The sequence below is a fragment of the Danio rerio genome, chromosome 9 (genome assembly GCF_052040795.2).
Source record: "Danio rerio strain M-AB ecotype USA chromosome 9, GRCz13ab, whole genome shotgun sequence".
NCBI classification, from domain to species: domain Eukaryota; kingdom Metazoa; phylum Chordata; class Actinopteri; order Cypriniformes; family Danionidae; genus Danio; species Danio rerio.
In genome coordinates this window covers 43,198,531-43,223,363 of record NC_141029.1, presented here as the reverse complement: position 1 = coordinate 43,223,363, position 24,833 = coordinate 43,198,531, and the positions used below count along the sequence as shown (strand labels likewise).

The 24,833-nt window shown below is 34.5% G+C and overlaps 1 protein-coding gene across 16 annotated transcripts in view; it reads left to right on the top strand.

Moving 5' to 3' along the window:
* The first annotated feature begins 4,603 nt into the window (after positions 1-4,603).
* Positions 4,604-24,833, top strand: part of glsb (glutaminase b) — an 85,455-nt gene continuing 65,225 nt past the window's right edge. For 13 of the 16 annotated variants that reach the window (XR_015499788.1, XR_015499789.1, XR_015499787.1 and 10 more), the window contains exon 1: positions 10,710-11,116. Coding sequence is in view for 6 of the 16 variants with exons in the window: in XM_087268258.1 (XP_087124384.1) it covers positions 10,833-11,116 (284 nt within the window). In the remaining 10 variants the exon portion in view is untranslated. Of the gene's footprint in view, positions 4,773-5,838; positions 5,948-10,709; positions 11,117-24,833 lie in introns of those variants that run through there. The other 3 variants (XM_087268263.1, XM_087268265.1, XM_087268264.1) reach the window with 1 other exon arrangement.

Below are 24,833 nucleotides of genomic sequence, written 5' to 3'. Positions count from 1 at the left end.
TTTTCTTCAGAATGAATCATGATAATGTATTTTCAACCCAGGCTCGTTCTGAAAACGTACCTCTATATAAATTTTTGGAGAGTGCTAAATACGTTCCAGGAGGTTACGTTGTTTTTCGCGGATCCACCAGAGGCTGCTGTGTATGCTTTTTCAAATCTTAAATTTCTCCCGTGAGTGCTATTCGCCCATGCTGATAACTGACTGACTGACTGAATAACTGACTGACTGATTGACTGACCACCCCCCCCCACACACACACTTTTTCCCTAAACCCAACCAATAGTGTTTTTAAAAGCATTGATTCTATTTTTTGGCTTCTGTTTTCATCTTACCTGCTTTCTGAAACTGTACTTGTTTACGAGTGCCGGGTCCCATAAAGGTGCTCCAGATGGAAACTTTCTTTTGTGTTTACCTTATGATTACTGTTGTTGCACGTCCACCGCATCCCGCCTCCGAATGACTGAGTTTTTTAAAAAGACACCCGGAAGACACAGAGAAACCTAAACACCTACTGCCAGGTAGCGTTTTGAAAGTGTTATTGCAGAGCTACACAAACAGCACGCAGAACTATAAATGCACAACAACGCGCAAGGCATGCTCCGTGGGTCACGCCGATCACTCTACGCAGAAATATAAAATAGTCTGCTGTGAGTGAAAGCTGAGAGGAGGAGCACAAAATTACAACCCCGCCCCCTACTCAATATTCCATTTCAGTTGGAAATACATCATCAGAATAAAAGTCTGCAGCAGCTCCAGCTTCAAAGCATTCAGGATTGATGACGATTTAAATTTCAAAATGCAACAATTTGTTAACAGGTAGTATATATATTATTATAATGTATAAATTTTACATTATAAAATTTATTTAGTATAACAAAATCACCTAAAATGCTGAATAAAATCCAAAATACAGAGATTTCATTTAAATAAAATTTTAATCTGTCATTTTTTTATGGCCAAACAACAACAAACTTACATTTAAATTAGTGATGGGCAAAAATGTATTGCAATTAATCGCACCCAAAATAAAAGTTTGTTTTGCCAATTATTAACCCAAAATAAAAGTTTGTTTTGCCATAATAAGTGCGTGTATTATTTATTATGTGTTTGTGATACACACGCATACATAGAAGCAAAGGCTTTCCTTCGGTTTAGTCTCTTTATTCATCAGAGGTCGCCACAGCGGAATTAACTGCCGACTAATCCAGCATTTTTTTTACAAAGCGGATGCCCTTCCAGATGCAACCCAGTACTGGGAAACACCCATACACACTCATTCACACACATACACTACAGCCAATTTTGTTTATTCAATTCACCTACAGCGCATGTCTTTGGACTGTAGGGGAAACCGGAGCACCCACAAGAAACCCACACAAACATGAGGAGAACATGCAAACTCCACACAAAAATACCAACTGGCCCAGCCGGTACTCGAACTAGCGACCTTCTTGCTGTGAAGCGACAGTGCTAACCACTGAGCCAATGTGTCGCCCAAATATATATATAAATATATATATATATATATATAATTTATATCTAGATATAAATAAACATTTTCTCAAATACATGCATGGATTTGTGTATATTCATATTAAAGATAACTACTTTAATTTTTGATGCAATTAATAGCGAATAATTTTGCCCAGCACTAATTAAAATGTACGTATGTATTTTGTTGTTGGTGTTTTTATATTCAGCTATTGAATATTACTGGTCACAATATTGAGGTTGCATTTATTAATGTAGGCTACCTCATTAATGTTTGCACTGTTGTTACCATTTCCTGAGGTCTGTGACTCACTAAACAATTGCTAATGGACATTTTTTATTTGCGTAGCTAGAAAACCTCCGTCTCATTTAGCACACGTCTCTGACCACAGTGACGAATCTGAATACATTTGTGCTTTGATCTTTGTCTGTAAGAAGTTATGCTGTGCATAGCAAGGAACTTCAGGCCTTCATGAGTTATTTATTTGGAAAAATAAACAGTATTACTAAGGGTCAATCTAAAATCTGCTTACCATATTTGGAACAACAGTAAAGCTTTATTTTTATATAGACTATAGCTATAGATAATAGGAGAGCAGATTTTTTCAACACATTTCTAAACATAATAATAACTCATCTCTAATAACTGATTTATTTTATCTTTGCCATGATGACAGTAAATAATATTTGACTAGATATTTTTCAAGACACTTTTATAAAGCTTAAAACAACATTTAAAGGCTTAACTAGGTTAATTAGGTTAACTAGGCAGGTTAGGGTAATTAGGCAAGTTATTGTATAATGATGGTTTGTTCTGTAGACTATTAGAAAAAAATAGCTAAAAGAGGCTAATTATTTTGACCCTAAAATGTTTTTAAAAAATTAAAAACTGCTTTTTTTCTAGTCGAAATAAAACAAATAAGACTTTCTCCAGTAGAAAAAATATTATCGGACACACTGTGGAAAAATTCCTTGCTCTGTTAAACATCATTTGGAAAATATTTTTAAAAGAAAACAAAGGGGGGCGAATAATTCTGACTTCAACCGTATCTTAGTGAAGACTAACAGACTAACAAACATGTATTTCCCTTGTGAGTAATTTTTGTACCTAAACATATGGATATGTTTTATATGAATTATATTATAAGTATGATATGTCTTTTTGTGTGTATTATATATTTCTAAGATGCTTTTTAGAAATTCGTTTTTTAAATACATATTAAATTTATTTATTTGTATTATTATCATTAAATTATAGCAAATGCTGTCATGCACTAATGCATTTATTTTTTACTTTTTTATTTATTTAAATAGTCAAAAAAACATACATACATTCATTGATCAACATAACTAACAACACAACAGCTTTAACATTGTTTACATATAAACAACAAAGACCAAAAAATAAAAAAATAAATGAAAACAACATCAGCATCATTTTGTCCATTTACAATTATATTTGGCTTTGAAAGTAATTTATGAATGGACGCCACATGGAAGTGAACTTGGACATTGAACCATTTAAATTAAGTCCTATTTTTTTCAAAACTAATGAAATGCAACACATCAATAACCCACTGTTTAAAAGAAGGGGTATTATTATTATTATTATTATTATTATATGGTATTATTTTCTTTATTATTGTTAAACTTTAAGTAAGATAACTTTTAATCATTTAATATAACAGTAATAGTAAAAGTAATTATAGTACTCAATATCTAAAACTTAAAACACGCAAAATGCAAATATGACCAAATATGTTTTATCTTCATTAAAGTCACCAAAGTTTCTCCTCCAATACCCCCAGCCCACCGCCCACTATATAACGTCTAGTTTTTATGAGGTGAGTTGTTAACCCAATGCTCTTCCCCCAATCTGGAGGACAAGGAGATACACACATACACTACGAACAATTTAGCTTACCCAATTCACCAACATCGTCATGTCTTTGGACTGTGGGGGAAACCAGAGCACCCGGGGCTCGAACCAGCGTCCTTTTTGCTGTGAGATGGCAGCGTCACCCACTGCGCCAAAGTACTTAATTAACTTTATTTTTATATTTTCTGTGTAAATATTTTATTATTATTAACGCTGGTTAAAATATACATTTAGTATGACTTATGATTAAAATGATAAAAAAAAATATTTAATTTCTAGTTTTGACAAACTCAGTATTTTAACTTAACATCATGAAATGTAAGCCTAAAAATAATATCACCTTTCAGCTGTATACCGATAAACAAATCTTTTTTATATACTTTAAGTTTTTGTTAGCAACACTGGTTTACATCAATTTCTTTTCCTTAACTATCTAGTCAATTTTTATTGATTGATTTATTATTTTTTAAATAATTAATGTAGGCGAAACTATTTCCAAACAAACCCCAGAGTAGTAAGTTGACTAATTTGATGACATGCGTGCAGACAGATGACATTGAGGGCAGCGTGTGGGTCGATGTGTCTTCACCTCTCTTCATTTGCATCTACATCATATTAACACATTTTGAAACTGCAGAATGACTCACACACACACACACTCACTGTTGTGCTTCCACCCTTTGTTGTGCGTATTTCTAAACCCAGAGCTGATAAACCGCCACACCGGATGCCCACAGTCAGCCCAAATCAGACCTTGTTTATGTCAAGCCCTGTTCACTTTCATTCATTCACAGAATCCCAACTCTTGCATCAGCAATTCAATTTTCACTAGCTTAACATTTTTGTTTTTGGTTACAAATGATACCAAATGATTTTTTAACAAACAGCCAGTGTTCAAACCCATGTCCTTATCTAAGCCTGGTGTACTATGGTAAAGCTTTCAATAAGTTTGTAATTCAAAGTGGTTCTCTGAAGTTTTGGCAGGAAATATGTGCTTTCCACCATTTGTCTTTCTGTCATGTCTGCATGAGTACATACTGTAAGAGCTGCGTCTGAAATTACATATGTTACGTCCCAGGACGTATTTGTTTCTGTTTTGTATTTTCTTTCTTTTTCTCTGCTACACCCTAATAGGTGATGATGAACGTCACCTGCTGCCACTAATGACCCATTCGGTGATTTGAGGACGAGTATAGTCGTGGACATTTAAGCAGCTTGTCTCCAAAGGAACAGGGTGTTTTTGTGTGTGCGTGGAGGCTCTTTTGTGAGACTTTAAAAATGTGCTTTTTTTTTTTTTTAATCCTGTAAGCATTATTTGTTGATTAGGAGCTTTAATTTGTTTAAGTTCAGTTGATGCTGTTGACCATCTCATACAGCCTTTGTTTCAACCTCTTTTTTTATTGTAAGTTTATGTTTTCAATACTACTTTGTTAAACACTCTTTACTCTGTTAATCAGGGATTGGGTTAGTAGAGAGAGGGGGGGGGGGGGCATTTTCCTTTTTGTAACAGTTTTCTCCTGTTTATGTTAGTAAGGGAGTGAGTATTTTTGATGTATTTTTCTTTTATAGATAATTAGTTCTTCCCTTTCTCTCAGTTAGAGAATTTTTGTTTGTTGTTTTGGCTTGAACCCCCTCTTGAAGTTTTTTTTTTTTTTTTTTTTTTTTTTTTTTTTTTTTTTTTTGGGACCCTCCCTTAATTCTTTAATAAATATTTTGTTAATCTTCATTCAGGTTGTATTATTTCTTTTGTTTTAGTCCTTTGAGAAGTGTCTCATAGGACCTCAATGCTGACACACACACACAAAACTCCACTAACATTCTGTTGTGTACCCGTGTCCCCCTAGACAGAGTTGAAGGGAACGTAACACATACTTTAATACTATAAGGTGGGATAATTAAACCTTTTAATTTCTATATGAAATTGGGAAAGTATAGCATTAGAAATTAGACAGAGAAACTGAAATTATTAGTATAACAGTAGTACCAACCCAGGCTCATTCGGAAAACATAATGTAACTCTATTTGTGGAAACTGTCAAATACATCCCAGGAGGTATGTCTTTTTATTATTATTATTATTATTTTTTTTTTTGCAGTTTTTGTTTACACAAATCCACCAGCGGCCCCTGTGTACGCTTTTTAAGATCTCAAATTTCTGTTGCTAGTGCCATTCGTGCCTGTTGTTCTATCGTAAATCCACCAGAGGCCGCTGTCGACTGACTGAATGACAGACTGACTGAACGATCAACCTTCCCCCTTCCCTAATCGCAACCAATAGTATTTTAAAAAGCATTGATTGATCTGCCTACTCACTCCCCTTAACCCTACCGACAAATTTAAAAAGCAATTCAGAAAAAGAAAAGCCCTCGTCTGATTTTTACCACATTCTCAGCCTGTTTTTTACTTGTTTATTTTATTTTTTGGCTTCTGTTTTTGTCTTACCCGTTTTCTGGAACCATTCTTCACCAGACTCAAACCCTGTCATCGTGGTCATCTCATCTCTTTGTCCCAAGTCCACCGGCGTACATGTCGAGCTAATGAACAAAATGGTAATGGCTGGAAAAACGCCCATATAGAGGTAAGCGTTCAGCTGGTAAGCGCGAAAAGGAATGGCGTCATACCACCCCGTAGTGTTCATTTAAAAAATTAAATGCAGCCATAAGTACTTCTGGCAACATAATTCACGATCTTCAGAAATGTATATAGGGCTATGTTTTCAGAATGAGCCTGTGTTGGATAATACACGCAATATACAAACAGTCACACAGTGCTACTGTTGTTTACATAAACGATTTGAAAACAAAGAATACAAATAATAATTTGCACCTTTTGATGTGGTTTGAGCTAAATGAATGTAAGATTTTATTGCTTTTGTAGCGTGTTGAATAAGTAACATGTATTTCGTTAATAGCCGAAATTGAGTTTTGTGGTGGGGTTTGGTCCCATGCCTCTTTTTAAAAATCGTACATTTTCGTACGACTGAACCCATACCAATTCCTATAAATTAGCCACTAAACTAACAAAATGTAAAATAGTTATGTTTCCTTGTGAGATCAGACTGGACCTGTCCAATTTCGGAGCAATCACATGAAATTCTGCACCAAAAACACGAACAGAAGAAAATCTCTCCTAAAAGATGAATACTGATAAGAGTCATGAATATTTGCAACAAATACAGGCACACACCTCAAAAATTTAAGCCAGCAGCTCCCGGATGTCCTTTACATGTGTAAAAAAAATCAGGAATGAGCGACTCGGTTCATAAATTCCTTTCACAAACTACAGCCATACCCCAATGGGAACCATAGCGCCAAAACAACATTAAACTGACAACAAGCATGACGTAAACATGTCAAAAATGCTAATTTATTTGATGTCAAAACCTTGACGTCTATTTGACATCCACACATTATTGACCATTTGATCACTAAATAAAATACACACAAAAGTATTATGATGATATACATTTTATTCATCTGAAAACTTGAAATGAAAGTTAGACTGGATTTTTGCATTCAAACTGACATCAAACAATAATGTCAAAAATCGATAAGCCTCCAGGACAATCCTGTATTAATTTTTGGCATGTTTATTGACATATTTTTTACTTGAATGTTTTATGTCAAGTTGATGTTGTTTTGACATCAAATTCGTTGATTGATATCAAATCAATTCGCATTTTTGACATGGTTTTTAAATGTTGTTTTGACATTTTGCACAACTTTTCCTAACGGGAAAAACATATACAACCTAATGAGCAAAAATCACACAGTGTATGGCCACCATTACTATCAGATCACATTTTTTGGTGAAATACGTACTTAGAATACCATTTCAGCCTACTAGTTGGAAGGTTTATTTCTGATATTAAAAACTGCCATTGTAGAAATCAAATTCCTGATGTGAACAATTAGCATTTTAACGAGAATTCAATCCTGCGAATGAATCAAAGTTAAACGGCTTGCCATCCTGAAATCACGTTATCAAGTCATTGTGGATTGATTGTCTTCCTTAGAATTGGGGTCATTTTGGCCGTGTATGTTACATATTATACATTACTGCAACGTACGTAAAAGAATTTTGCTACAGATGTTTCAAAATACGCTGTCTGTGTGTCACCAGAGCTCTCGTTAATGATTGAGAAGATCAATGCAAGTAGCTAGAGCATTGAGTGGAGTCCAGAGAAAACACATTAGTTTATACTGCCCTCTAGAGTTTCTCACCTCTTGGTATCAACTGAGCATCATTTAAACGCCACAACCTGCCCTTGAGCAGACCTATTCTTGGTTACTTACTGATCTAATGGAGATTATATCAGCGTGGTTACTAGATGTTCATGCATTGGTGACCACAGTGGACGCATATTGCGATTTGTCGCAATGTCCTGAAACCTCAAATCATCTCAAACTGGAAAGATGAATTTTTATAATTTTTTTTTTTTTGCTTTTTTTTATATTATTTAATTTATTCATTTTTTTTACTGGTAAGATTCGCACATCGGATGCACAGCTGCTGTCACGTCATATGGACTAAAACTTTTAGTGCCTTGGTAAATATGCAACACATTTTTTAAATCAAATATTATGCTGAAAATAAAATTTTATCCTACATATTTTTAATAACGAGTATGGAATGAGTAGTACAAAAAAACTATTATTTTAGTAATATTTGCTGTTAACTTTCAGTAATATCCCAGCATTTTTAAAGATGTCTAATAGATGTCTAATACACGACTAAAGATGGTTGTCTTTGGCAAAAACAAGGCTAAATTTGACTGTCAGTGAAAATTTAATAGACGTCTAAGAATAGGCCAAGTTTAGCTTTGTTTTAGCCAAGCTGTCTACATTTAGATGTCTTTTATTAAACACGAAACTGTTTGTTGGGATGTATCTTCTATTGGCTGACTTTTTACATTAATACTAAAAAAAAAGATTAACGTTAAAATGTGTCAAAGAAAATGCCCGCCTCTGGTTATTCCTAATTTACTGTTATATAAACTGGTTTTATGTGTACTACAGTTCATGTTTATTTATATTTTACTATAGACATGTTATGAGATACATTTTAAGGAAGTTTCACCAAAATCTGACTTTTTTGCATAAAAAAATGTACAGAGTAAAAGAAAACATGACAAAGCCATTTGACTATCTTGTTCATAAACAATAGTGTCAGGATTTTTCATCTTGATGACATTGACACTTTCATTGACATCAATACTTGCTTTTGAGGAATGAGCTCTCCATTTTGCGCAAGTGACGTGCTTTTGCAGGTTATCAGCTAATATTTGCAGTTTGTACTAATTGTTTTGAGAAATGCATTAACTGTTGTGCAGAAATGCACTAGTGTTGTGAGGAATGCACCAAAGCGACAGAGAAAAACTGATATCTATTTTACAACCACATTGTACAAATTCTCCAGAAGATGGCAGCATTTCACTATATCGGTGCTCATGCATCGTTTTCTTGTGATTGTGAAGAGTGAAATCATGATTTGATCTAGAATTTCTCCTTTGAGACAGTAGAGGGCGCAAACCGACACATTTTCCCTTGTTTTAGGCCAAAATTTAGAAGTTTCTAGAAATACAGGCCTCAGTGACTCATATCATCATTCTTTTCAAGGGCGTTCAGAACTACTTGTCTGTATTTTTTTGGTCTATTTTTAAGCATAATACTTTTTTCCTGTATCCTGGGTTACAGAAGTAGTTTTCTCATTTCATTTCAAGGGAGAAAAAAATATATATAAATAAAAGATTTCAGATCATGAATCAAACCAATCAGCTTTGAATGTCAACACTGTTGGAAACTTAAGGTCAAATGCATTACATTGATGTAAATTTTTCTGAGATTGGCCTGATAGCACCCTTTGTAATGAAGTGTGTGAGTTCATGGAGACTTCATGGAATTTATGGGGTTGTGATTTAAATGAAGTATAAAATCTCAGCCCATAAAAAAAGCTATTTTAGTCTATAGTGATGGCTTCTTATGTATAAACAGAGATTGCTTAACTCCTTGAACTGTTACTGAATGATTGCACAAGCCCATATGTACACCTGAAATGCTCAAAGTGCCTTCATTTTCTCTTTATATTAAACACACAGAGTTTTCTTGAGCTTCCTGCAGAGCTGAGCTCTTTATTTTGCAGCCGCTAGAGATAAGCAGCTTTCTCTAAAACATGCCTCAATCCTATTTTGTTGTCAGCAAGCTTCTCACCTGGTTCCTTCTTATTTTAACATTTCCAGGCATCAGATTATTGCATCAAGTGCTTTCTATCTATCTGTCTATCTATCTATCTATCTATCTATCTATCTATCTATCTATCTATCTATCTATCTATCTATCTATCTATCTATCTATCTATCTATCTATCTATCTATCTATCTATCTATCTATCTGTCTGTCTGTCTGTCTGTCTGTCTGTCTGTCTGTCTGTCTGTCTATCTATCTATCATCCACCCATCCATCCATCCATCCATCCATCCATCTATCCATCCTTCCCTCCTTCCTTCCTTCCTTCCTTCCTTCTGTGCATCTATCTGCCTGTCTGCCTGCCTGCCTGTCTGTCTGTCTGTCTGTCTGTCTGTCTGTCTGTCTGTCTGTCTGTCTACGTCCGTCCATCCGTCCGTCCGTCCGTCCGTTCATCCGTCTATCTATCTCAAACATACCAAAAGAGAAAAAGTTTTACATGAGAGAATAATGACTTGAACCATTCAGAGATGTCTTGTTATCATCCATAATGGCTTGTACAAATCATAGATGTCATACAATGAAAATAAATATCAAATTAAAAGTAAAAGGGCATATTATAAATGTTGTTATTTTTATTTAAGTTTTTTATTTAAGACAATGTTTTTAAACGTGTAAAGTACTGATGACATTTCAAGTAATTTTTTTACAATAACTCCTGCAACGTAGTACTATTTATAAGATAAAGTAACAAACATATGTAATTTTTAGACAATTAACAAAGCATTTTTTCACCACAAATAAAACATTTGTTATTCTGACCAACTGTTTTGCTCTTTAAACGACTTATGTTAAAATTAGTTATTGTACTAACTAGTATAACGTTATGTTTATGATGTATATGGGAAAAAAAAGATAAATGTACTTAAAGCATCATCCACACAAGTTTTCTCAAATAAACGTCACTACAAAGTCAAACCCAACGCTGGCCGAAGTGAGTCATTGCAGGATGTGATGCATGGCCATCAAAAATGAAACATGCTTAATTCAGCCAATGACGTGAGAGAATACTTGCATATATTATCACGCCGCCCAATAGGACGTTAGGTGGGCGTGTACGAGTGCGTTTGCTCGGCGTTCGTCATTAAAAAGATCCTCACAGACTCAGTAGGTGCGCAAAGTGTGGGAATTGACAGTGCCGTGGCTTCCAGAACTACAAGTTGTCTTCTAGTATTATTAAAAATAAAGACATTAAAACTGAAGTAGCTCGATAGAACTGAAATGTTACAGTTTAGGGCTTCAATTGTGCTGAAGGAGTTGATTCAAACCAGCCCTAAGCGTTTGTTGTCGGACATTATTAGGCACAAAAAGACTTTACCTAACGCGTACTGCTTCAGCGCTGCTAATAATGGCAGAATATCTAAACTAAACATTGTCCATTATGGAAGGTGTTTCATTCAGCCTTTAGCTGGGAGAAGATTCCTATGTACAAAGACCGAGGGAGCGATTGAACCCACTGAGACAGCGAAGAAAGATGAGACCGTCCAGGAAGCGGCGGCAGATAAGTACGGATTTTTATTTATTTATTTTGTCAGTTGATCATGACGCATGAGAAAATAAACGTTACTGATCTGGTGTCTATTACATGTGTGCAGCACACGCGCCAAAATACGCATGAATGGCTGGCAACGTGGCGCTGTGTGTACACTTTTACAGCAAGTGGATGGAGAACATGTGTAGTAATATTGTTATTAAACATGATTGATAAAAGTATAATAATACCGATTTTATTTGGTTTTGAACGAGTATGCAACGTTTCTGGAAATGGGACACTCCCTATTAATGTGAAGGGCATTCATACAAGCTAGATCTGTCATATGTGATGTTTTTGAACGGATTTTTATTCGTGAGTGAAGCTGACTTCCATGCACTGACTCGTATTTTCCGTTCACTTAAAGTGTGTCCTCTTTTTTTGAAGCGTGACTTCTGATCTGTCATTACATACTAAACAAGCCAATAGTATTCTAGTGTGGACTGTGAATAAGCATTTCATTGGTTTAACACTGATGGAATACGCCCCCTTTTTATTTATTTTTATTTATCTTTTTATTTTACCATGAATTTCCCATTCAGATATGCACCCCAAAATGGCAGCACAAAAAGTTTCAGATACAAAATTAGACACATAAAACATCACAAATTAAAATTTACACAAAACATTCACATGATTAATCCAGGTAGGACTTCAGAAGATTTTAAAAAATATTTAGAGATGGATTTGTTTCTAATATGATAACACTGATAACGCATTTCATTTAATAATGTAGGGCTGAAATGGGATAACACTGTTTTACTAAACTCTACACTCTTAGAAGAAATGGTGCAATGTTGTATTAAAATAGGTACAAACCCTTGTCACTGGGGCAGTACCTTTTTATGGGACAGAATTGTACCTTAAGACAAAGAAATACATTTGTACCATTGCCGTTTGAACCTAAAAGTACATGATTTGAACCATGGAAAACCAAAATGTCCCTTTGGCTTTTGAAACCTGCAGTTACAATATTGTACCATCATCAAAGGGACAAATCTGATCTATGAAGGTACCACTACAGCGACAAGACAATTTGTACCTTAACAGTGTCAAAAATGCTTACTAAACATTTATTTAAAATGCCTTAAATGTTTAGTTTACAATACCTATAGGTTTATATTTTGCCAGTTTTGTATTATTGAACTTAATGAATGTTCATGAGTTTCTATAAACATATGTTTTAAATGATGATTCTTGTTTTAATATGGAAATTATTAATAAATCACTTTGCCTTTCCAGTAATATTTATTTTATACATATTGTAATAAAGAAGGAGTTGTTCAACGTTTATGTACCTTTTTATGAGAGCAATTGTGTACCTTCACTTCACAGTTGTACCATAAAAGGCACAGAACAGCATCATAAGAGGTCTTTTCTGTACCATATAAGGTACAATATTTACAAAGGTACAAAACTGTTCCTCAAGGAACATTTTTTGTACCACCGTGTATCTTTTTTTCTGAGAGGAACAGTTAAATGTAGTTTAAAAGAATTTAGTGTACTATAACTACAAGTATAACATGATAAAAGTTTACAAATATAAGATGGCAATATACCCAATAATGCTCTAGCGGTGAATAGAAGCATAAGCATGTTTCTCCTTTGGTGCAGGGAAAACCATCAAACCATTTTGTACAAAGTACAATGATGGGTATGTGAAGATGCATTTATCACAAATCGTATTGCAGCATGAACTATACTGTCCAGCTTTTTTAAATAATGGCAGGTTTGCAGGCAAGGCAAGTTTATTTATATAGCACATTTCATACACAGTGGCAATTCAAAGTGCTTTACATAAACAGGAATAAACGTACCTAATGTTGGAGCACATCTGATCATTTCTGGAAGCTGATTCCAGCAGCAGGGGGCGTAATAGCTGAAGGCTGATTCACCCTGCTTTGACTGAACCCTTAGAATTTCTTGTTTATTTGATCCTAAAGATCTGAGTGATTTGTTAGGTTTGTATTCAGTGAGCATATCTGTAATGTATTGAGGTCCTAGGTCATTTAGTGATTTATATACCAGTAATAATACTTCAAAACAGGGGTTACCAATCTCAGTTCTGGAGGGCCGGTGTCCCTCCAGAGTTTAGCTCCAACTTGCCTCAACACACCTGCCTGGATGTTTCAAGTATACCTAGTAAGACTTTGATTAGCTTGTTCAGGTGTGTTTGAGTAGGGTTGGAGCGAAAATCTGCAGGACACCGGCCCTCCAGGAACAAGTTTGGTGACCCCTGCTTTAAAATATATTCTGAATGTAACTGGGAGCCAGTGTAAAAACCTGAGGACAGGTGTGATGTGCTCTGATATTCTGGTTCTAGTCAGAATCCTGGCAGAAGCGTTCTGGATGAGCTGCAACTGTTTGACTGTCTTTTTGGGAAGGCTAGTGAGGAGTCCATTACAGTAATCCACCCTGCTGGTGATAAAAGCATGAACAAGTTTTCAATGAAAACAATGCATCTAATTCTTGCAATGTTTTTAAGTTGATAGTACGCTGATTTACCAACTGCTTTGACATGACTATTGAATCTCAGATCTGTCTCCAGAATCACACCAAGATTCTTGACCTTGACCATGCATATAACTACATCTCCATAATCTAAATAATCACTGAATAGAAACAGATTTGGATAATTCTTTTTCTTGTTTTGAAATGACTTCTTAATACAAAAAAGAAAACCCAATTTTGGCCTGAGCGTCTTTACACGATTTTTAATATGAATATTAAAACCCAACCACTCATCAAACCATATGTCTAAATATTTATAGACCACTTTGAGGGATGTAAACAAAAACAATGATCCCATCATATTTCCTGTTAGATTTTTAATTTCTATAGCTTTAGAAAATCCAAAATGGTCCACATATTGAAAAAATAATGTTATGATATTGTTTTAACATTGAGTTGATTACAGTTATGAAATAGTTTAATAACAAGCAGGAATGTTTATGGGCCAATGGCATGACCACATTGAAATGGTCTATAACTGTTTACTTTTTCAAAACAGTCCCCCTTACAGGGTTAAGATTGGTAAAACTTCCATTTTTGTATGACTGCGATTAAAAACCATATATTTAGTGTTTTTTTTTTTGCATTTAAAGCCATCTTTAATTTCAGCAGTGATAGTTGCACTGCAGTTTTGCGCTTGCAAGCTTTAATGAACAAATTGTCCAATTTAGTTTAAACAAATGACTTAATGAGCTGTGATTATATACTTTGGCATTTTTAGTCAAAGAATATTAAGGAAGTTTTATCTTCCTGAAAATCAGCTGTGAAAAACACAATGGCTGCATAAAAAATAGCGTACTTCCTTACTGTAAAGTAGTCAAAGAACCACAGTATGTGGTTCTACAAGTAATCCTATATCTAATTTCATTGTAAACCGTAAAAATGTTGGGTTGCACAATATTCCATCATGTTAATACAACACAAATTGAGTAAGTTAACTTTTAACTGGGGCGAGGCAGTGGCGCAGTAGGTAGTGCTGTCGCCTCACAGCAAGAAGGTCCCTGGGTCGCTGGTTCAAACCTCAGCTCAGTTGGCGATTCTGTGTGGAGTTTGAATGTTCTCCCTGCCTTTGCGTGGGTTTCCTCCAGGTGCTCCGGTTTCCCCCACAGTCCAAAGACATGCGGTACAGGTTAATTGGATAGGCTAAATTGTCCGTTGTGTATGTGTATGTGTGTGTGTGTGTGTGAATGTGTGTGTGGATGTTTCCCAGAGATGGGTTGCGGCTGGAAGGGCATCCGCTGTGTAAAAACTTGCTGGATAAGTTGGCGGTTCATTTCGCTGTGGCGACCCCGGATTAATAAAGGGACTAAGACGACAAGAATATGAATGAACTTTTAAGTGGCTTGAATATAAAACAATTAAGTTGTCCCAATAAAACCCCTCAAGAATTTTGTTGATTCAGCTCATTTTAAGTAGTTTGAACGAGCAGCAAAATTATTTTTTGAGTTCACTCACAAAAGAAAAGACAAAAAGATTGCCTTTTTAAATAAGATTCTGACCCGTTCATGCAATAGACGTAGAGGGCACATGATTTTTTCACATGACATTTGTGAATCAAAGTTAAAGTCAGCTTTATTGTCTATTCAACCACATACAGAGTATCAAAACTGCATTACTCTCAGACCCTAGGTGCATGACAGAAAATATTAATACAAAAAGTATAATTTAAAAAAGAAATGACAATGAATTGGTGAAGTTTTGTTCCTCGCCACTGGCTTGCTTGGTTTGGGACTTGTGGAGCTGCACATCAATGGATTGCTCTTTAGTGTTTGGAGCCTTAGCAGTGAAAATTAAACCACACTGAACTGAACAACTGAACTAAAAAAAAAACTGGACTGACACAGTTTCAGTTTACTACAACTTCTATGTTAAGGTGCTTTGACACAATCTACATTGTAAAAGTGCTTTATAAATAAAGCGATGAACTGAATTAAATACAATTAATAAAATCTAAAAATATAAGTAAAAATACAAATTTTAAACAGTACAATTACACTTAAGGGTACATGGCAAGGAGTGCAAACCAGAGTACAGTATAATGCAAAACAGTATATAGTATATACCGTAATCGTGATAAAACTGCTGCTGAAATATCTCTTCAAAATAACAGAAGTAGTTAGTACAGACTACATTTTAACCAAATACATTCATTCGTCTGATTTATTCTGAACATATTATTTTAGTAGTCTAAAATAAATATAAGTTATTCAGACCATAAACTCTAACTATAATACACAATTTTAACAATCGTTTTAATCGAGAGTAGGGCTACATGATATTGAAAAAATCTATCATTGCGATATTTTTTATTCTGCGATATATATTTCGATACAACTACAAATTAACTAGATGGAAATAACTACTGTATTTGGAAAGAATTTATAATTTTTTAGATTGATTGGGATGATTCTGTAGGGTAGTGCACAAAATATAGTAAACTACAATCCTACAATACTATAATCTATAAGCAGCTAAATTCGCTAAAGAAAAATATACAAATGAAATAAAGAACGTTTTATTGTTTTCAGAGGAGTCAAACTGTTTTCAGATATACAGTAATTGAATAATCAAATGTAAAATAATACTGCATAGTCAATAAACAATAAACAATTCAATAAAATTGATCGTTATTAATCTATTAGTTACAAACGGTACAATTTCTTATGCCTGAATGCTTTTAAAACCTCACACAGTCACATGCCTCAAAAACACTTGCGAAATGATCAATTGCATATTGTAAATACTTGAGATGTGACTATTATGAATGATCACATTGCGATATTGATGCTAAAACGATATATTGTGCAGTCCTAATAGAGAGTGTGAAGCTATGTCATGCAAGAAGGATCTGATACTGATACTAAAATGCATACTGATGATATCTGCATGCCTTTTGCTTTGTTTTTGCCTTGAAATTAGACACTCATATTTTTCATCATTTCATTAATACAAAGAATGCAATTAAGTTGCTGCACTGCACGATGATGGGATGTTTTTGCAGTAGTTTTGCTGATACAGAAACGTACACACTGCTTTTTCCTGTATTTATTTCACACGCAACAGCAAATTCGAATTCCCTGAAACCTGTGAACAGTTTGGTTGCATGCAAGTGCAATAATTCATGATATGAGCGACAATTCTGATAGTTAAACTCCCAAAGGTACTGCTAATTATTAAACGAACCAAAAAACTATAGCTGACATTTTCTGAAACTCTCAATTAGGGTCATGATATTGGAAAAATCTGACATTGCGATATATATTTTTTAGTGCCATATATATTGCGATAGGATGCTCTATTTGAAAAGATTTCATTAATTTGGTCGACTGGGATGATCAAGTCTTTTTCTATGCAGTGCATTATAATAAATTACAAGCAAATATACATAAATAACTTGTGCTTTTTGGTTTCATAGGAAGCCAAACAGTATTCAAGTGCAGAAATTGAACAATCAAATGTAAAATAACATGGTCATGATTGTAAAATAATTTAAAAAACAAATTTTTAAGTAATATATTTAATCTAAACCTGCAACTATTGCAGATACACACATTGTGATATCGATACTCAAATATATATTGTTTAGCTTTACTTTCAATACTCTGATTGTTTTATTGAGATGACTCGATGAGTGCTGGGTTTAATTAGTGAAATTAGGGCTGTGCAGTTAATCAAAGTTTAATTAGGATTTTTGCCTCACAATTATTAAAAACAATAATTGAGATATAAAGATTATCGTGAGCCCAAACCCTTCCCAGCAGTCTACATTAATGACTATTAAAGCAAAATTTGAAGTGGAAATCAGTAAAATCATTTAATGTGACTATTGCAGCATGGTGCTTGACTTATTGATGTGTATTAGATTTATTAATGTTTTTAAAAGTGTGAAAGAGAACATGGGCTTTTCTGTGTATGCGCTCAGAGACAAACAGAAAGTGAACATGTAAAGTCATATTTTAGTTTAAGGTACGTCCAAATCAAACCTAAGGTAATCAAACCAAACCTGCCAATTATGAATAAACCCTCAGTGGATTTGTAGACAAACAAATATCAATTGAATTTATTAATCAGACTTGCAGGTGTGGTTAATGATTCCTTACTGTTTTTAATTAATTAGATGAGTTACTCCATACATAGCAGAAAGACTCGTTGAATCCTGCTGCCATAATAATGTGACTTAAAAAAAAGAGTCACTGTAGCATTCAGAGCTGCACATTATATAATTTCAGCATTCATATCGCAATGTGCACATCCACAATAGACATGTGTGAAATGTTCTCTTGGCATTAGAGTTGATCATATAGTTTGTTATTTCCCAGTACTGGGTTGCAGCTGGAGGGGTATCAGCTGTGTAAAACATATGCTGGATAGGTTTGTGGTTCATTCCGCTGTGGTGACCCTTGATAAATAAAGGGACTAAGCTGAAAGAAAATGAATGAATGTAGTTTGTCATTGGAAAATTTTGCCATAATTTAGTGAAAATGGATCATTTCCATGTGTTTTTAAAACCTGTGACTATTAATCATTTCAAGAGAGCTTGAAAACACAAGAAATAATAACATTTGTTGCTTTACACTCTAAAAATGCCAAGTTATTTCAACCCTAGGAACTAACCCAACTACTGGGTTATTTATTTTTTTTATTAAATGAATATGACAAATTTAACCCTATGTTTGGTTTAGTCCAAATTTTACCCAATTTGGGTTTAAATAACCCACCATTTCTTGATATTTTGATATTTTACATTTGATTATTCAAGTTCTGTCTTTGAATACTTTATGACATCTCAGAAAACCAGAAAAGTACTGTTTATTTCATTTGTATCTTTAGTCTATTGGATTCCTACTTGTGATTTGTTTATTGTATGTTACACAGATCAACTTCCCTACATAATCATCTAAATTTCTATTTAATCGCAAATTTATAGTTTTCGTGATAATAGTATATGCACATATCACAGACATGCATGACAAGTTACATTTATTTTATCCATTAATTGTTTATCTAAATTTGACCAATCAGAATTGGCCTCACTATCTTTATCCCCGCCTCCCTAGTAGTTGCTGTTCTGCTGTTGGCTGAAGCGGCCCAAAGGTGAAAGCAGATCTAAAAATAAAAACTAATGGCGGGAGTCGAGATGAGAGAAATGAAAAAAAAGAAAAGAAAACTGCCAATCAGACTAAGAATATCTGCTGATTTTTACTCATTCATAGTGTCTAAATGTTTGCACCTTGACACTGTTTTTTTGTCTGAATAAGAATTAATTATATCTTAAAATGGTCTTTTACCTGTTAATATCAATAAATAAATATAGATAAAAAAATAGAATTGGCGACATGGTGGCGTAGTAGGTAGTGCTGTCGCCTTACAGCAAGAAAGTCGCTGGTTCGAGACTCAGCTGGGTCAGTTGGCATTTCTGTGTGGAGTTTCCATGTTCTCCCCGCATTCGCATGGTTTTCCTGTGGGTGCTCCGGTTTCCCCCACAAGTCAATAGACATGCGGTGCAGGTGAATTGGGTAGGCTAAAATTGTCCGTAATGTATGAGTGTGAATGGGTGTTTCCCCATGATGGGTTGCAGCTGGAAGGGCTTCTGCTGCGTAAAACAAATGCTGGATAAGTTTTCAGTTCATTCTGCTGTGGCGCCCCCAGATTATTAAAGGGACTAAGCTGAAAAGAAAATGAATGAATGAAAAATAGCATTTTCCTATGGAAAGTATTGTAAGAAATTTTGTTTTGGCAACACTTAACAATAACCATTTTGTATATTTTTCCAGTATCGTGCAGCCCTAATCCTAACTCAAAAATTCTGAATTCCGTCCAACTATTCAAACCATCTGATTAGACGGTATTTATCATACAAAATGTGTCAGAGAAAAAAAAAATATCGCAGTATTTTTCCAATAGACCCTTTTGACATTTCCGGGCGGAAGTCATCATAGTTGGGCAAACTTAGAGCGCAGTGAATGGGAGAGTAAAACAAATTATATTTTTTCAATCCTATTGCTTAAATAATAATTTAAAAAAAACTTTTAAAATGGAAAAAAAAATGTGTGAGACTGAAAACAGCAGCCAGGTGAGAGAACAACATCAAATTTACTGTCCTGTTCCATACATGCTGCATTAGAAACACCTCGCATAAGCAGTAATTAGGGGTTCAAGCACTGTAAGGCCTAGTTTGTTTTTTGTAATTTGATGCAAAGATGATATAATACATATGTAAATACATATAAATGTTAATAGTTTTTTTTTATCAAAATCTTAATAGCGTAGTTAAAAATTAAGATGTTAATGACCATTAAATGCATCATAACAATCTTGTAAAAAGGGTCCATTTCGTGTAGCTATAGTAGGATTCAGTAACATTATTTATGTTTAACCATGAAAAGTAACGAGTCACAGGGATGAATCAAAATAAAACCGTTATGAATGTTTACTGTGTGTTAGTTGGAGAAGGGAGTGGCGGTGGCGGCGGCTCTTATCAGCTGCTAGATTATGACACCATAGATGCGGCAGCTGTGGAATGTCAATAATGCACTTCCGCAAACAGGCCACGAGCACATGGGCAGATCATTAAAACTCTGCCACAGTGTTGTCAGGCACCATTTTTCTCTTATTAACAAACAAATTATCCCATTTCTAGATGTATGTATTGAAAAAAAACACTCCCTGACAGTATTATTGATCTTTCCCTCACACTCCCTGTGGCTCACACAGTGTGCGTGACTCATCGCTCGTCTGTCCATATGGATTATTTATAAGATGACGCAGAAGGCTCGTGCTGTCCCTGCAGAGAGACTTTAATCGAGGGCTTGATCATCCTCTCACGGATGCCATCCTGTCTCATGATGACTGTGGTTATCCAGACTGTCTGCTTTGTGTTAGACAAGGTGAAGAGATGTGGGTTTTCGGCATTATTCGGGAGACTTTTAGCCTTCCTTTGCTATTCTGTTAATGAAACACTGGGCATTTGTTCAGCTGGCATAAAGAGGTTCATGATGTATAATCTTGTTTAGTGACTTGTTGGATTTGGACTAATAGGTAACATGTTGCATTACAGAAGATTTCACAAACTGCTAAACGGTCCTAGTTATGTGTACACATGTAATTGTTATTGTTATTAAGTAAAATAAAACAATTTCATTTGGATTAGGATTTTGGATTTGGATTCATTTGGATTAGGGCTCGGTGATATTGAAAAAAAAAAACAGTCTTGATAATTATTTTCTATATTGATTGATAACAATATATATTTCGATATAAGGTGTTAATGCTTTCAGATTTAAAAGAGCTCCCCAACAATGACTGAAGCCACAAAAATGAGAGGGTCTATTAAATGGCATGACGTTTATATTTCAATCATTACCTGTCACCAGTGATGATGCAAATCAGCATTATCACATCACACATTAACTGCTGTAATATATCTGGTTGTTGTGTGTATGGCCGAGCCTTAGACACACACACAGTCATTCTTCCACAGACTATATGCAGTCAAAACTCAAGCTTTTTGTTTCTTGTTGTACATATTGAAGGGGTAGTTTAAATTGCTACTGTATAAAAATACTACAAATGATAGGCATAATAATTATTATTCTGCCACAAACAATTGTCGAAACAAATATTAGCGAAACGATCATATGTGTTACACCACCAGCATAACGTGTAAGCCATGAAGAAGTGTTTAAATACAAGTGTTATAGAACTGATAATAATCAACGACCCTTGAAAATCTACAAAAATAGAGCACTTACTGTACATTATATTTTACTGTTTAAATTAGCCACAGTACACTACACTGAGAGAAAATGAAAGCAAAACTAATCTGAATGCAGTACTTTAAATGTCAAAACCACAAGTGGCTAGAAGAGACTGAACAACATTGATAGTAATTCAAAAATATATGTTTTGGCGGGCAGAATCTTACTATATTTTTGACATCACTTGCGGGCCGGAGGAAGGAGGTGGGCGGTCCCTAAGTTTAAGCGGTCCGCTGGCAGTTTAAGACCCCTGAGTAAAAATGTTTAGAGCTTATCATTGTTATTGACATAAATTTTACCGCAATTGGATATACTGTAATATCGTTTATTGGCCCAGCCCTAATTTGGATTATGCAGTTTTAACAAACGTAATGTGATTCTTAAAAATAACATAGCATAATTTAGCTATGGGGTCATCAAATCCACCAAATACTCAATTTATTTCAATATTATTAGTAGGGGTGTGATCCTGCTCTGGTCTCATGGTTCAGTTTAGTGACAATTATCATATTATCGATTTGGTTTAATTCAATGTCATGGTGCACTGGCAATTGTACAAGAACACAATTTTGTCTTTCAATACAAGCAGTCAGATTTATAAACTGAACCATTAGTTTAACCAGCTCAACAAAAACATGTTTTTTTGAATGTTCAGTATCAAACCAAACTCAAGTACAGGCACAGAACACATATAGAGCAAATACACAAAGGTAAATCATAATCCCGCTTGCTTTTTTAACACCGTAGAGTAGGCATGGGACGATAACCGGTTTCAAGGTTTACTGCAGTTTGGAAAAGCCAAGGTTTTAAAACCGTTAAAATTTTCTGTTATACTGTTACTACAGCGTATTTAAGTAGTTTTTTTTACGTATTTTAGTGACTTTTTTATTTTGTTTTTTAGGGCAACAGAATCTATAAAAAGACCCTCCTCATCAAAAAGCACGATTCAGGAAACATTTTAAAAACAAATCGTTTATAAGCCAGCATCCAAACATGTTATGAAATTAAACAGTGCAGTAGCTTACTTTATATCTAATGAAAGGAAAGATATCTAAAAACTCCTTTTTAAGTTGTAAAGAAATCTGTGTTTTTGAAACTAATGAAGATAGAAGTCAATAATTTATTTGAATGATTTAGCCTGACATGTTTACTGCTGCAAAATATTTTAAATGTTTCTTAAAAATAAAATATATTGTATTAAAATAAAAAAAGCTTTCTTTTTTATACGTCATTTAAAAAGAACATATTTTAGGCAAGTAACAGCAATATTTTTATCCAAGGTAGGTTATCATACAATCAGAATCTTACTCCGGCCCATGCCTATACCGTCAAGTGAGTTCTTAAACACCTATGATTGGCCATTGTGTTTACGCACTCAACAGAAATGGCTATGATTGGCTCTAATGGTCAGCACTGTTTAACATGCAGTGACGCGGACACTGAACAACAGCAATGTTGATTAGCTGATCCATGATGGACATGGTGGAGAAAACTTACTCTGCAGAAACTCTGCAGTATTGCTGTATTAGCCGAGAGAGGAAATGTTACCTCATAGACACCACCAGGTCAAAGGTTGAGAGAACAAGAGATGGGCCTTTACAGCTTTCATTTCCTCCCTAGCAATGAAATTAGGGCTCCAAGCAGTGAATTGTGCACAGTTATGTGCTTTTTAAGTAGTTGTAGCGTTGTAATTACTTGCGCTTGCCTCCCTTTATGACATACAGTATTGATGCCAGTATGTAATAACTGGTTATGATCTATTACCGAACTGATATCGAATTATCCGCATCTGCATTTCGGTGCATCGAAGAAACAATTCATTTTGACACACATTATTGGTTCTTTAGACACTTAAACTGACACACATTTGGTTTTTAAACTATGATAATAGATGCATTTAACTATTTACTCATGTGGCCACAAAAAAATCTCTACAACTCTGTAAATGAACCAGAATTAGCCTAAAAAGACAATAATACGCCATTAAAGTAAAATATCTTTAATATTTATTGCGTTAAGGACAAGCTTCAGGAAAAAAATTATCTTACCCATTTTTGAACTGCCACTATTGACAAATTTTGGATTGCCAAATCTCCAATAACCACTGTCATTTTGACCCCTCTCTATAATAAATTAATTAATAAATGACTCTGTATTTATATAGCTATCAATAATATATGTCATTGAGTAATTATAATTCAATGTCTCTAAACAAGGCATTTTAACTCAAAGTGGTCACTACATATATGTTTTTGCAGTGTTAATCTTAATTAATGGCAAGCTGACACTTTCATTTTGAAGCAATTAATTCTGCTTTCCTATGGAAATTAGATATTGATTGTTGATGTCATGGGGAGACTGAGTGTATTTGTAATGTTGAAAGAAGGCTAGTGGAGAGGTAAATTTCATCAGTCTGCTGGTGATGTTATGGGTAAAGTGAGGTCACCAGCTGCTGGTTTGGTGCTGAAACAAGACACATGCTGTCACAGACTCTCAGAGATTCACAGCACCGCTGTTGCCTTGACAACAAGACTAACAGGTTATAATGAAGGTGTGAGAGTGATACTTGATGTAGAATTGGTCTGATGATGAATATGATGCTAACGTGTAGTGCATTTAACTGCTAAAAGTGTCTAAAAAAGTGTATAATGTGTGTCTCTCTTTTTTGTTACTTGTTAATGTGATGTTACATTACATGGCAATACAATTCTGTTCTGAATAATATGATCTTTTGATTTACCTCCATCAAATTTAGTATAAATAATAACATTCATAATAATCCTCAAAAGATAATTGGAATGTGGAAATATACATTAATCATGTTGTTATAAAAAAATAAATTACACTGTTGTACATAACCTGTTATTATGAGATAATTTTAGTCATCTCTATTTTTAGCAGGACCTTGTAAGGTCAGTACGCATTTCTCTTATTGATTTGAGAGTGTCAGTTTATCTCTTGGGGATCCCAGAAATCCTTTGTGCTGTTCTCCACCTTTGATGGATTGGTTCTTGTGGAGTGATGCGTGAATGGCCTTCCACTCCCATATTAACAGATTTTTTTTTTTCATTCCACTCTTTGTAATGACTTTTTAATGTTCTACCCTGCCAGTGGTGGTGTCTGTATATCTACAACCGAGTAACCTTTGCAGTTCTAATAAGTCTCACAGAATGTTACTCTTTGGACTGGAGAACCAAAACTGCAAGTGTGAACAGTCTTAAAGATATTAGGACATTCAGAATACACTCACAAGAGTGAAGTCTGTGCGTTTTAACTGGAGATTGAATTGGATTGAATAAAAATGACAAGTTCAAAAATGTAAGAAAAAAAAAGTTTATAGACTGTGTGGTTTAGGGTTTGTGTGATGCACACATTCGCTGGCAAGCTCTCTTTTCAAATTGGCCACTTATTTAATTTAGAAGA